Source organism: Morone saxatilis, unplaced genomic scaffold, assembly GCF_004916995.1.
Source record: "Morone saxatilis isolate NCDOM2014 unplaced genomic scaffold, NCSU_SB_2.0 Contig22, whole genome shotgun sequence".
Lineage (NCBI taxonomy): Eukaryota > Metazoa > Chordata > Actinopteri > Moronidae > Morone > Morone saxatilis.
Window position 1 is genome coordinate 16168538 of NW_023339785.1, and position 12905 is coordinate 16181442.

Sequence of the window (12905 nt, forward strand, 5' to 3'; positions counted from 1 at the left end):
TGTGTGTGTGTGTGTGTATTACCATGCTGTTTCCAGTGAACCTGCATGTGTCCAGTGCTGTCTGTGTGTCCCTCAGTGAGATTCATGCACAGGATGTAGTTTTGCTAACAGTATGACATTTGTGGAGGTCCATATTTCTTTCTTTTGGGGTTTTTTCAACACCTGTAACAGTGAAGGACAACCTCCTCATTCAACGCTTGTCCTCCCATCTTCACAGTGTCTTTTTTTCTCCTCTGTCTGCTCCCCTCTTGGCATCCTCCCATCTGGTTTACATTGTATGAAGCAACCGACCACTCTGAAAAATTGAGCTTGTTGCGTCTTTTAGCTGTGTAACTTTCTTTTGATGTTGATAACCTTTGACCTCAACAGAGAAAGAAGGGAAAGAAAAGATAAATCAAATTATGATACAGCCCAGTTGGCGCACACATTGAGTAAAACTTAACGCTTAACTTACACGCTGTTTCTATTTTGGTGCACTTGTGTGACATTTTCTGACCCTATATGCAACCTTCCCACGTGGAAGTGTTTACGTCTGTTTGTGTGTCTATATTTCATGTGTTCACTGCTCTCTCCTGATATAGGAATCTGAACTATTTCCATACTTCATGTACACATACACACACACTCTGCTGTCCTCTGCTGCTGTTTTTCCCATTAAATCCTCCAGTCAATACACTCCTATATCAGCTTGTCATCACCCACCTCTACTCCCCCTCAACTCTGCCACTCAGGACCAATCATACTCCCACGTTTCAGTCACTGTGACGTCCGCTCCTCCAGCGTTTGGCGACCGACCTGTCAGCATGCCGACGGCTGCCTTTCATGTCTCAAATAAAGGTAGAGCAGGCATGGCCCCTCGTGACCCATATCTTATAATGCATATCCCTGCTTGTGGAGGCACTGTAAATGGCCAATGACCATGTTGTACAAGGAGTTTAACAAGATTGTGAAACCATCCATCTATCAACTACTGACTTCATTTGTCTCTGCCATCTTTCCTCCTGTACCCTCCTGTCATTTTGAACTGCGGTATATCTTCTTCTCTGTCTCTCCCATTTCATCTTCGCATCCCGCCACTCCCTTACACATTCCTCTCTCAGTTTGTCCTCCCCATCTCCTCCCCTCTTGGCCCAGGGAAATGCTCCAGCCCTGCAGAGGCCTCGGCCCCCAGCAGAACGGCTCCACGCTGTTTATGGCAGCGGGGGCTGAGGGCAGGGGAAGTAGAGCCTACTATGGAATATGGAGACTATTAATATAAATGCTGCGGCTGGCAGATTGAGTTAGCTGGCATCTGTGTCCGAGATTTTGAAGGTGTAGAGGTGTTAAATGATTAAAATTGTTCAAACATACATTTTAAATGAGCGTCAGTAGGTGCACACAGCTGCACTCATTCTCCATTGTTACATTTAAATGGTTCATTCTCATTGCCAACAGAGTCTGACGGCAACTACAAATGGCAAACTGAATCAGATAAAGAACTAGAAACCGTTAAATTCTACTTTTAATACTTAAGACTTGGCCATTCTTCAACCTGAGCACAGGCAACAGTTAACTCTTTTTATGCTATTTCTCAAATCCTTCATTTCCAAAGTAATTAATAGCGTATTGCTGTTATGTAAAGAAGATGAAAGTGGGAGAGGTAGACACGAGAAGGAGGTGGAGGAGCATGATTGAGCTCTCTTTGAAAGGGTTGGCAGAGTCAGGAAGTGATTAGGCCACTACAATAACCCCAATAATGACAATAGGGAAAACATGTCTGCAGCCACAACCACTTAGCATCAGGAACAGCACACAGTATGGTTTCTATTTCATTACGAGAGCAGGACTGAGTGTGGGAGGATGGGCACATGGAGAGAAGTAAGGTGTTACCAACAGGAAGGTTTTGTGCCACAGAGAAACACGCTAAAGGTACTGTTGTTACTGCTGTCGAGCTTTTTTGCCTCACATCGGACATATGTAGTTCACAAAGTTAATGATGGCAGATTTACCTTTTAAAGGTCCGACGTAATTTGTGAAACAATGGGTCTTTGATTTCACACAGACAAATGCAAGCTTCTCAACTAGATTTTGCAAGTGGTTTTGAATATGTGGCTACATTTATCATATCATGTTAAAAGTCTGAGTCAACATCCTGAGCTGAGGATCCATGTAGAGGACATAGAAATAAAGAATCAGAACAATTCTTATACTGGTGGATGATAAGGACAATTTAAGATCTTTTTAAGAGTTATGTGAGAATTAAATAACTGTTACCATACTTGGACAAACAACACAAAGGTTATAATTGCTATAGATTTATGCTTTATTGTTGTTGCTTTTGTGTCGGACAAATACACCAAATATGTAAACTTCGAGCATCCAGGACCAGCTCCTTTGCGGTATATAAATACCACACGATGGGTGTCCCAGTCCTCAAGAGGGGTTTTTCTAACAGTTGAACAACACAAGTCAGATTATAACTCTTACAGCTTCAATATGTGGAGAAATCCAAAGCTTGACAGACCTGCTGTGCCTTGCTACATTTGCTAAGCTAAAGAGAAGGGGTGGGCGATCTTTTCTGAACCTGTGATTATTATTTTTTTGTATAGTCAGTTGCACCATCTCTTAAAACAACACCTCTGTTAAATTACCAGGCAGACACTGACGCAAATCAGCGGCAGTGTAGAAATGATTCATGGTCTACTAGCAGCATGAGGTCTGACTCTCTGGGTCGGCCCTCTCTCTGGCCACATCACCTCCTCGTTTCTCTACAGCCCTCCTGCTATTTTTCACAACTTTACCAGACTTCTCCATCAACAGCCGAAATCGTTTTACCGGAAAGGTGGTGGTACCAGCTGCATCACTGCAGGGTCAGAGGAAGGTGGCTGGACGAAGCCCAGGAAATGAGGAATAGGTCGTATTCAGCCAGAATGAGGGGAGAATAAGTCTTAAACATGGCTGAAGGGTCCAGTTTGTTCAGTCTGGAATAATATTAATTAATATAATAATCATACAGTATGTTTGAGTCTGAGTGCTAACAGGGTGTTTGCTCTCACTTTGTTTTGTCTTCTAGTGTCTGTATCTGTCCTTACGTCACTTATGCACGTACATTTTAGTGTATCTGTGCCAGCTCACACAAACTTAATGCCAGGCACAACACATGTGCACCAGCAGTTAAACAGCAAGTGATGCACGGTTGTTCTGTACTCGTCCCTGCAGCGCTGATTTGGAGGATTTACTGCTCTGCCTGTGTGTTTTCACAGGGCCTCCGGGGAAGCGTGGAAGGATGGGAAGAAGAGGGGAACCTGGTAAGTGACAGCCCACCACCTGCTTTGTTTGTTTATTTCTCCTTTCTCTCTTTTCCTGGAAGACACACTATTTCTTCATCTCCTTCCTCTCTCTCTCTTACTTGCTCCCACGCTCTCTCTCTTTTCCTGGGTGACTGGATACATTCGAGGGCTGGTAAAAGCAGTGACCCATGAGTCAGGCCGGTGGATGATGGGCCGCAGTTGGCCCTTCTCCCTGTCCATTGCTATTTGCGCCGACACAGCGCTAACCTTGGCCGTATGTGGTTGTTCTAACTTTGCCCAGATGTCAGTCGCTCTTGCTGAGCGGTAGCAGCTGCAGTAGTATGGGCCTAATGAGACTCTCCCTTGCCAACATCACTACCCACCATTATTGTGTTGGTTTTTTTTTCCTGTGCACACCGCAAAACAGTCATCATGGAGACCAAAACAGTGCAGGGACATAAGTCTTGTTACACAAAAGGTCATCATGACAGATAGAGCGGATGTTCTACAAGTTTGAGTCACTTTCATTTTGGATGGTTTTTATTAAGTGTTGACTCCACCAAATTGTGGCCCGACAGTGTTAGACGGTTTTATCAAAACCTGCAGGACTGTAGTTGTTCTGCAGGATATGTGTCAGATGGGAAAACTTCTAAACTGGTTGTGATTCATTGTTGTGGATTTAGTAGATGAGATCTTTTCCTGTGAAGATGATGACTAATCACCAGTAACCTTTATTGCTGTAATTTCCGCACTTGTTGTTTATAATGTATACAGTATGATGTATTTTTAGCTTGTCTTGATTTATTTGACATAGAATATCACATATAGGCAGATGTAAAGTTTCATATGCTGTAAGCCAAAGTGCCTTTATTTTTTAATCCCACTTTAGTTTTCTGTTCAATAATAAGTCTAAAAAAATTATATATGTCTTATTGTCAGATGTAAACCAACAATATGTAAGTCAGTCTCTTAAAACCTTCAGACTTCCCCAGCCTGTTTGTGGCTCTCAGCTCTAAGCCCATTGATTCCCTCTGAAGATGAAAATCTTTAAATACAGGTCTCAAATATATAGTTCTATTTTCAAAAAGGCTCAGTCATTTCCTATAATGCTGTCGTTTTTAGCAAGGATTACTAAAACAGGGAGTTAAAATTGTATTTGCAGAGTTTGATTATTGGTTGTGATTATTTATGGCAGCATGACGGTGTATGTGGGATGGACACAGGGCAACGATGTGGCTCACTGATGTGTTTTTAATCATTTTTGGACAACAATGGTGGCTGGCTTTTGGTCTTTTCATGGAAATTGTTGACAATAAGAAAAATATAGAATATCTCCAGACTTTTCCTTTAAATCCCCATATCCTCCCTACCGTTCAACTACTTCTCAATCGGCATAGATTACGAAAATCCCTCTGAGTTCTGCGATCAGGTGAGTAAACAACTGTGTTTTTCATCAGCGTGGTACGAATTTCCAGCCACTTGGTCTTTTAGAGGATTATCATAACGTTAATGCTCGCTGTTAAGGTTACGCCCAAGATGGGACATTCATTGGCTCTTCGTGGTCTCTATCTGAAAAGGATGATGTGATCCTGTTTACGTTGTCTTGTTTAGTTTTGCGTATTCACATTGCAGCCTGCGGGGGTAGGTGGCACAGAGAGGCTGTTGCGCCATCCTTCTGTTGAGGATGGCTTTTTTTTTTTTTTTACAAGACCAGAAGAGGTTTTCCCCTTTTCCATCAGAGAAACAAATGAGAGTGGAGGGAAGAAACAGAAACACAAACCTGAATAACAGGAAAGAGGGCAGACAGAGTTGTTGAGCTTCTGTCGCCTTGTCTCCTGCCTCAACTCTCATTATTATTCTTCTGTTTGGTCTTTTACTATTTTGCCTCTCTCCGCTCTGTTTACTTCTTTCTCTCTCCTTCTCTATCTCTTTCTTTCTCATTAGTCTCCACACTCACACACACCTGTCACAAGTTCAATGGTTAAAGCTGGCCTTACTCTGTAGCCAGTGTGCATTTGTTTACCCAACTGTCTGGCCCAGAAGGGTCCTTGTCCTGGCGTCTAGACACAGCTAAACATGATTGACTAGGTCTTCATGCCTCATAAACCCCAACACCTCTCTGTTCTTCTTTCCCTTACACCTTGTCACCCCAGCTACCTTCAGTTCTTCATCCCTTTCTACAGCTCTTGTCCCAAAAATGCCCTTTCCCTCGAATTAACAGCAAACATCTAGGCTTGCATAGATTCTGGTCATGTTAGGACTTTTTGTATGTTTAAATAGTAACAAAACACCACAAATAACCCACTTTTCCCCAGAGGGAGTCTGTTTTCAATCTTGAGTTTATGTAGATGTTTAGTGTTGCATCCATGCTGATGAGCTGTCTTGTAACAGAACTGCAGTGGTAGCGTACCTCCAAATCATACCATAGACTGTAATTTGGTTAACAATCACATAGAGCTTTGTGATTGATTTTAAATTTAGATCAGATAAATTTAAACCAATCACTAATATAAAAGCTTTTTAATGGCAAAATGATATATTCACTTTGTAGGGGTTTGGGTGGTTTATTAGTGCCCTCGGCCTTGGACTTTTAAGAGAAGTTTTTTTTTATAAGAATATTCCATTAAAACCAAGCCCTTTGATCATTACTGTTGTTTTTGGTTAGTCTAAGTATGAAAAGCTGAGTTTACTTTTTGCTGCTGAGGCTCAACATCAGAGCTTTTCAATCAGATCTGAAAGACTGCCCCGGAGAAATCTCAGAGACATCTTTTTTTTTTTATATATACTATATACACATTTTGCCAGCACAGCCCGACCTTTTCACTGCCTGTTTGTCCTCCATCTCATACACCCCATATCTTCTTAGGAAACAACGCCTTGACATGACTTCATATACTAATGCGAAACATGACCCATTATCCAGAAGTCTGTTTATCATAAGGGGTTCACCACAAACTCCACTGGCAGTGGCTGTAATGAGCTTTTTCTGTACCATATTTAGGTGGTTAATTACAATCATCATCTAACAAACCGCATTGCATGTGCAGTTTTTTTGTTATGCACCACTGTTCTGAGGAATTGATTGCTGCACAAACCAGAGGTTACTATAACTCACACGTGCTGTGCTTCATGTGTTACTGGACATTCCTTTTCTAATGTCTGATTTCTCTTTTTCTGTTGCAGGACCTCCAGTAAGTACAATTTCCTCTCATTCAGGTAGTATTAAAATCCACTAATAACCTACTGAACATCCAGTTGTTACAGTGCTTCCCTTTCCCATTAAACATGCAAAAGCACTCACATACATACATATATTATCCTTCACTATACAAACTATGGTTTTCTCCCACAGTAGTAAAACAGAGAGACACACAAACTGTCACAGGCTCACTCACACATGTGCATCCACAGAGCGCGGCAATAAACGGACCACCTAGGGAACTGTGGGTGTGTGCATGTGAGTGTGTGTGCTTGTATCTGTGTGTGTTTCATGGTGACTTATTAGCAGCGTGTTATCTTCCTCTGTGGGACTATAACTCCTGCTGACACAGGCGCACACACACACACACACACACACACACACAGCAGATAAAACACACACATACAAAAAGCCATCTACTACGTGGAGACTGCTTCTCCCTGTTTAGATTTGTTTGAGAGTGGCATTCTGATTTTATTTTAAAAGTATTTATTTTAATATTTTGGTCACATGTGGCACAGATCAGATATGCAGAGGGGTAAATGCTCCAAAGCACACCATGACACTTTTCCGGAAATATCGGACCGGAACAGCGTGTACGGCTGACATTTTTTAAATCCATGGAATGTTTTTATGGAGAAAAACTGCCTGTGCAGAAGGTTTACGGCAAGTGTGCATGAAACGATGTATAATTTGTTTTCCTGGACACACACAAAGTCTGGCCTCAAGCCCATAAAGTCAAAGACAAGGTGTGGTAATGTGAAGTCACCTGCTACTGCACTAAGTCTGTCGTTACAGTCAGTGTACACGGCAACGTAATCAAGTGCCCAAAAGATCAGATACAGGCCAAAAATGTTTAAACTGCAACAAAACAGAAGTTGTGGTGTAAACAAACTTTACCTAATGTTTGTTATTTCCAGCTTCAAACTCCATATAGAGTCATTTACTCTTCATACAAACCAGCAAAAACTGATCCTGTGTATCATTTAATACTTGTCTCCTTTAGAATAAAGTGTGCCGGCCGGGTCATGTGACGAATTAATATATATGTATATATACAGCGTGTATGTTGTGTTGTGTGCAGCTGCTGGTTTCTGTTCTAACCTGTCTCAATGCTTCATGATTTAATCTCTAACCTCACCAGGGCAAATCTGGACGGGATGGATACCCGGTAAATTTGATTTGTTATTTTTCCTGTCACTCTTCAATTCACCCAATCATATCTCCTTTTTCTCTTGATTTTTTTCAGCTTTAATAGGACGTTTTTCTGTTTTTCCTTCTCTTTTGCCTGTGAAGAAATTACATTTACTCTAATTGTCACCTCTTCATGCAACCTTTTGCATTTGCTCATCACCAGTAAAGTATCCTGCCCCGTGACTGAGAACTGACTCAAATACAAAGACAGTTGTATTTAAACACAAGCACTATTTCCCATAGGTAATTTGAAACATTACAACTCACTGACTGAAGGCAGAAAATAGTGACATAAAGAATATTTAGTGCATGTGTGAAAATGACAGCAGTAAACGTAAAGATTATCATCAGTAAACATAAACCACAAGAGTGTAAACCATACCAATGAAAACATGAAACATTCTTACACAAGGCACAAATCACAGGGTTTACTAATGTTTGAATAATCTAATGTGTGTACATCTAGAACTTCTGAATGCAAAGCAGATTACTGATTTCCCCCATGAGGCATACCACAAGACTGAAAGCCAGTTCTGGTGTTATCCAGAGATATAGTGGCCTCTTGTGGCCGGTCAGACTACCGACTTTCTCCACAATTGCTGAGATAAAAACAGCTCATGGCTCTCCTGCTGATTTGGGGTTTGGCCATCGTCAAATTCTCATCATCTAATACAGACACACACCCTCATCATTCAAGAGCTCAGCTTGTGTGACCAGATGGATTCATAAGAACTGGATGGCGTGCAGTTCATAGGAAGCATTAGCATGTGTGAGGGCCTATGTGTGAGCGTGTTACATGCTCTGTGTGACCCCCTACGTCTGGTTGCCACAGCGACCCACGACAGTCGCCCCGGTGTTGTGTTCCACGGCGTCTTGACCGTTGTGTTGCTGTGTACGTTGTCTCATTGGGAAGTTTTTTTTGGGGGAAGTTCATTACCCATGGGGCTCGCTCTCAGTCAGATTCCCAGTCTGCCTGGCACTGCACAGCCCTCCTGACGGGAAATGCCTGCTGCTAATTACACACAGGTGGACCGAGCGCACAGAGAAGTGTGTGCACATTTGTGTTTGTTTGCTTGTGACTCTATTCATCTATGTCACTGTCTTTATTAGAAATCCTAAAGTTGTGGCACATTGTAGTGTTTTTACCTTTTTAAAATATCTGCTTAATTAAATGATGTAATGTATTACTTTAAGGATGCTTAATCTGGGTAATCCTTCCCAGTCTTGTTAGCATAATGAAATTAATCCTTAAACCTCTATAATTACATAGATGAAACAATATTATAACTGGATAAGTATGTTTGCTAAGTGTAAGAGGCAGCTTCCTGTTATGATGCATACGTGCAGGTATGATGATGGAAGCTGTGTGTATGAGGTTACAGTGAAATAACAGTAGATTAATCATACTGGCAACTAACACGGACAGCACATTATTTCATGTAGCAGCAACAGAGATGATCAAGTTTCAAACATTGAAGCTTATAAAGGGCCATTCTTCCTGTTGGGTAGGAGTGTTTGTGTATCTGTGTCCATATGTGCGGATGTGTGTGAACTCCATCCAACCACCTAGTTTATGTAGATCTCTGAAACAAAGGCCAGAACTGTGGAAGTGGTCAGAGGCTCTGTGCGTGTGCGTATGTGTGTATGATACCTTTTCACACCAACAAAGTGTCTCACATGGACTGCTCATATGGAGATAGCAACACAAATGAGTCAAGTCAGTTTCCGGAGAACTTGTGTGGTGCCAGTGACTTGTGCCAACAAATTTTCTTTCTTTATTTTTCCATTGTTAAAACAAACAGCTAGATTGCGTTCAAGCACTTTTTTTTTCTCTTGCCCTCTCTCACCCTTATTATGTCTCCATTCAAGCCGTTAACCCTCAGCAGGCTACAGTCTTTAATTCTGTGAGTGTACACATTAACACATAATTTAACAGAATTAACATAACAATCTCGAAGGTGGAAACTAAGTATATTTACTCAAGTGCTGAATTTGAGAACAATTTTGTGGTGCTTGTTACTGCTGCTTTATCTTTCTACTCCACTACAGTTCAAAGGCAAATACTGTACCTTATCCTCTGCAGTGTCTCAGGCAGTAACATATTACTAGCAATAATAATACAGTTATAATATTACTTTCTCCAGTAACTAGTGTAACTAATTATTAATACATTTCAGGAAAATAAATAAAGTTATTAAATAACTTTAGTTACTTTGCATAAGATAAGTGATCCACAATCTCTCAGCAACATATAAAATAGTTAAAATCAGCTCCACCAACACCTGCATCATTAAAGTGACGAACACACATCAATAATTATAATCCAATAATATAGTACACATTATTCTGAAAGGGGCATTCTGCATGATGAGTACTTCTACCTTGGGAAGTACATTTTGATGCTAACTTTTACTTTTTGATCTGATCGCTTCGTCTACTTCTGAACAATTGTGGTGTTTGCCAGTGTGTGAGCGTGCATGTGCTATACTTCTTTCAGGTGGCATACACATGTCTCACAGTCATTTATCAGACTAATGCATGCAGCAGTCCAATTCCACTGAAGCATTTCTAATATGATAAACACTGTTAATGACAAACACTTTGTGTGTTTCTCAAGAATAACTCTATGATAAGTGTGTGTGTGTGTGTGTGTGTGTCTTTGTGAGTGCTGATGTATGTTTTCTCTCCTCATATAACCCCTGTCACTTCTTCCTCTCATAAATCACAGGCGAAGGGTTTGAGTTTCAGTAAAGGGCCTTCCCGCTGTCAAAACAGTCAAAATCAGACAGACTGACAGATCAGTGCGGAGGGGTAAACACTCACTCACACACACCAGTTGATTATTCATATGCGCAGTCACCAGCGTGTCCAGCCACATGCGTGTTTATACAAAAGTGCCAGTCTGTGACAGACAGCGAACCTCGCTCAGCATAGAGAAGCCAAGGCCTCCATTGTTCAGCCTTCCAGGCCTCTGAGTGCAGATTAAAGCCAGACAGTCACCCAACAACATGTCAGTAATTTTCTGTCCCAAACACAGCTCTCTGGTATGCTTTATTGTGCTCTTGGGTTCTGGATGCAGCCACTATTTTTTATATTTTTTTTAAAGAAGCAAATGTCATGTATCACAAATTATGTTCATGTAGCCTCCGACATGGAGTGGAGTTTTGTCCCTGTGGCAACATGAAAGCAACTGGAGGAGGAGGAGGGACTGAGAGATATTCAACAGAGGGTTGGTGGATCACTGCGAGAGAGGAAAAGATAATGACATCAAAGGATACAAGAGAAGTGAGGAAAGTAGAACCAGGAGGGAGGAAAAGGGTCTCTAACTCTGTATGTGTGTTTGCTGCTGAGACGTCTGCTCTGATGTGCAGACACCAACTTTTCACGCCGCATCCTCAACAATTACTCCCTACTGGATAATTACCAGTCTGCACCATAGGGAGTACAATAAAGACAGCAAAGACACCCCTCGCCCCTGTTTCATTGGGATTAAGACAAAAACACACATGCACACAGGCACAGACACAAAATATACCCTCCTGCAGGCCAAGTTATTTTCCAGAAATGTGTTTAAAAGCCATCTAATTGGTGGGAATGCTGAGTCTAAACTTTTTTTTTTATCAGCTGAGGGACGCTGCAGGACAAGATGGCGATGTAGACTAGGAATACACACAAAGAACCACACACATAAAAAGGCATTATTTCATTGTCCCCCACATTCACTTGAGGTTTTAGTGGTAATTTCAGGCCTATTTTCTCACTTTTTCTCAACATTCATCTCCCGGGTTTTTTTTTTCCCCTCCTTCTACCCTTCGTTTTTCCTTTTCCTTTTTATTCTGCGGCCTGCCTGATCCATTTGCGGTATGAGATGAGGAGATTTTAGTAGTGGCCTTTTTTTGTTCACCCTGTTCTATTTTTATTTGAATTCCAGCTCTTTTTTCCCACCTTGCTAACTGATGTGTACTACAGGTTTACCCCACTGGAGGTATAGTACAACAATGCAGCTATACAGAAAGAAAAGCACACAATATATAAAGGGCCACACATCAAAATCCAATTTCCCCCGGTCCCGTGTTTCTGACTCTTATTCATATAAACCCTTCTGGCCCATTTTGCCCTTGGTTGCCATTAAAAGTTCCCTGGAGCCTCTGTTGCTGATTTAAGTAAGGCTCATATATTATACATATCCTATCTTATCAGTCATAGAAGAGCTTCTTGAACTGCTATATTGTTGGTTGAATTATTCCTCCAGGTAGCTGTAGTAGTTCTGGGTCTTATTTTATTCCATGTTGTATAGCAGTTAAGTAAGTATAGAAGGCATAGAGATTACAGTAATTACTATACTGGTGTATGCAAACTGTCAGCTGCCAAATATTAGGCTTTTATTGCTGAGAATAAATCCCCTCTCTCACGCACACACACACACACACACACACACAGACCAATAGTACCGACAGTTCACAGGCCACTGTGTGGCTTGTTAGCAGCCATAAATCAGTCTGTTTTTGCTCCGGTTCAGACTTCTCAGCAGCCGATGACCTCACCATGTACACCTCTTCTACTCATCCTGACAAGTCTTGAAGCAGCCGGGCCCTGATAAATGCTGCCAGATGCAGAGATATGACTGCATATACACACACAGGCACACATGTCTACCAACGCATATCCAGAGACGTGGACACAGATACGCGGGCAAACTCACTGGGACATTTATGGGCTCACACTTGAATGCAGGACATGATAAAGACAGCATGCTGCGTTTAATAGAGTGGTGAAAATACAACCTGTCCTGTTCTGTATGTAGCATCCAGTAAAGGAAATGCATTACATCCTTAGTCTTCACACTCAACTTTAGACAGTCTTAGTAGAATTATTGCCATCCGATTGGTCCCAGTCATTTGTTCCACCCCATGTCTCCGCCACCTACTGTGGATTTCACATGGAGCCCTTAATCAGAAATAGCCTCAAAGGCTTTTTGCTGGACTTTTTATGAATCTCTTTTATACAGACTAACCACTTGTGTTTTTTTAAGCGAGTTTATAGCCATGCCGTCCCATTACAAGGCTAAAAAGAGGCAGCAAATGATCACATAAACTATTAATAAGAGCAGCTCTAAAGCATCATTCCCTCCGTCCTGCATCTCTTCTCCTCTCTGTCCTTTATGTGCCTACTGTCCATTCATCAAAGCAGGCAGCGATGACACTGTGGTAGGTTTTCACTACAGGACCTCAGGCTGGATAGCA

The 12905-nt window shown here is 41.6% G+C and overlaps 1 protein-coding gene across 10 annotated transcripts in view; it reads left to right on the forward strand.

Moving 5' to 3' along the window:
* The window catches only part of LOC118333359 (collagen alpha-1(XXIII) chain-like), a 121127-nt gene that overhangs the window by 80056 nt on the left and 28166 nt on the right, over window positions 1–12905 (forward strand). For 8 of the 10 annotated variants that reach the window (XM_035668955.1, XM_035668961.1, XM_035668963.1 and 5 more), the window contains exons 3-5: window positions 3243–3287; window positions 6453–6460; window positions 7613–7639. In XM_035668955.1, coding sequence (XP_035524848.1) covers window positions 3243–3287; window positions 6453–6460; window positions 7613–7639 — 80 coding nt within the window. The remainder of the gene's footprint in view (window positions 1–3242; window positions 3288–6452; window positions 6461–7612; window positions 7640–12905) is intronic. The other 2 variants (XM_035668959.1, XM_035668957.1) reach the window with 1 other exon arrangement.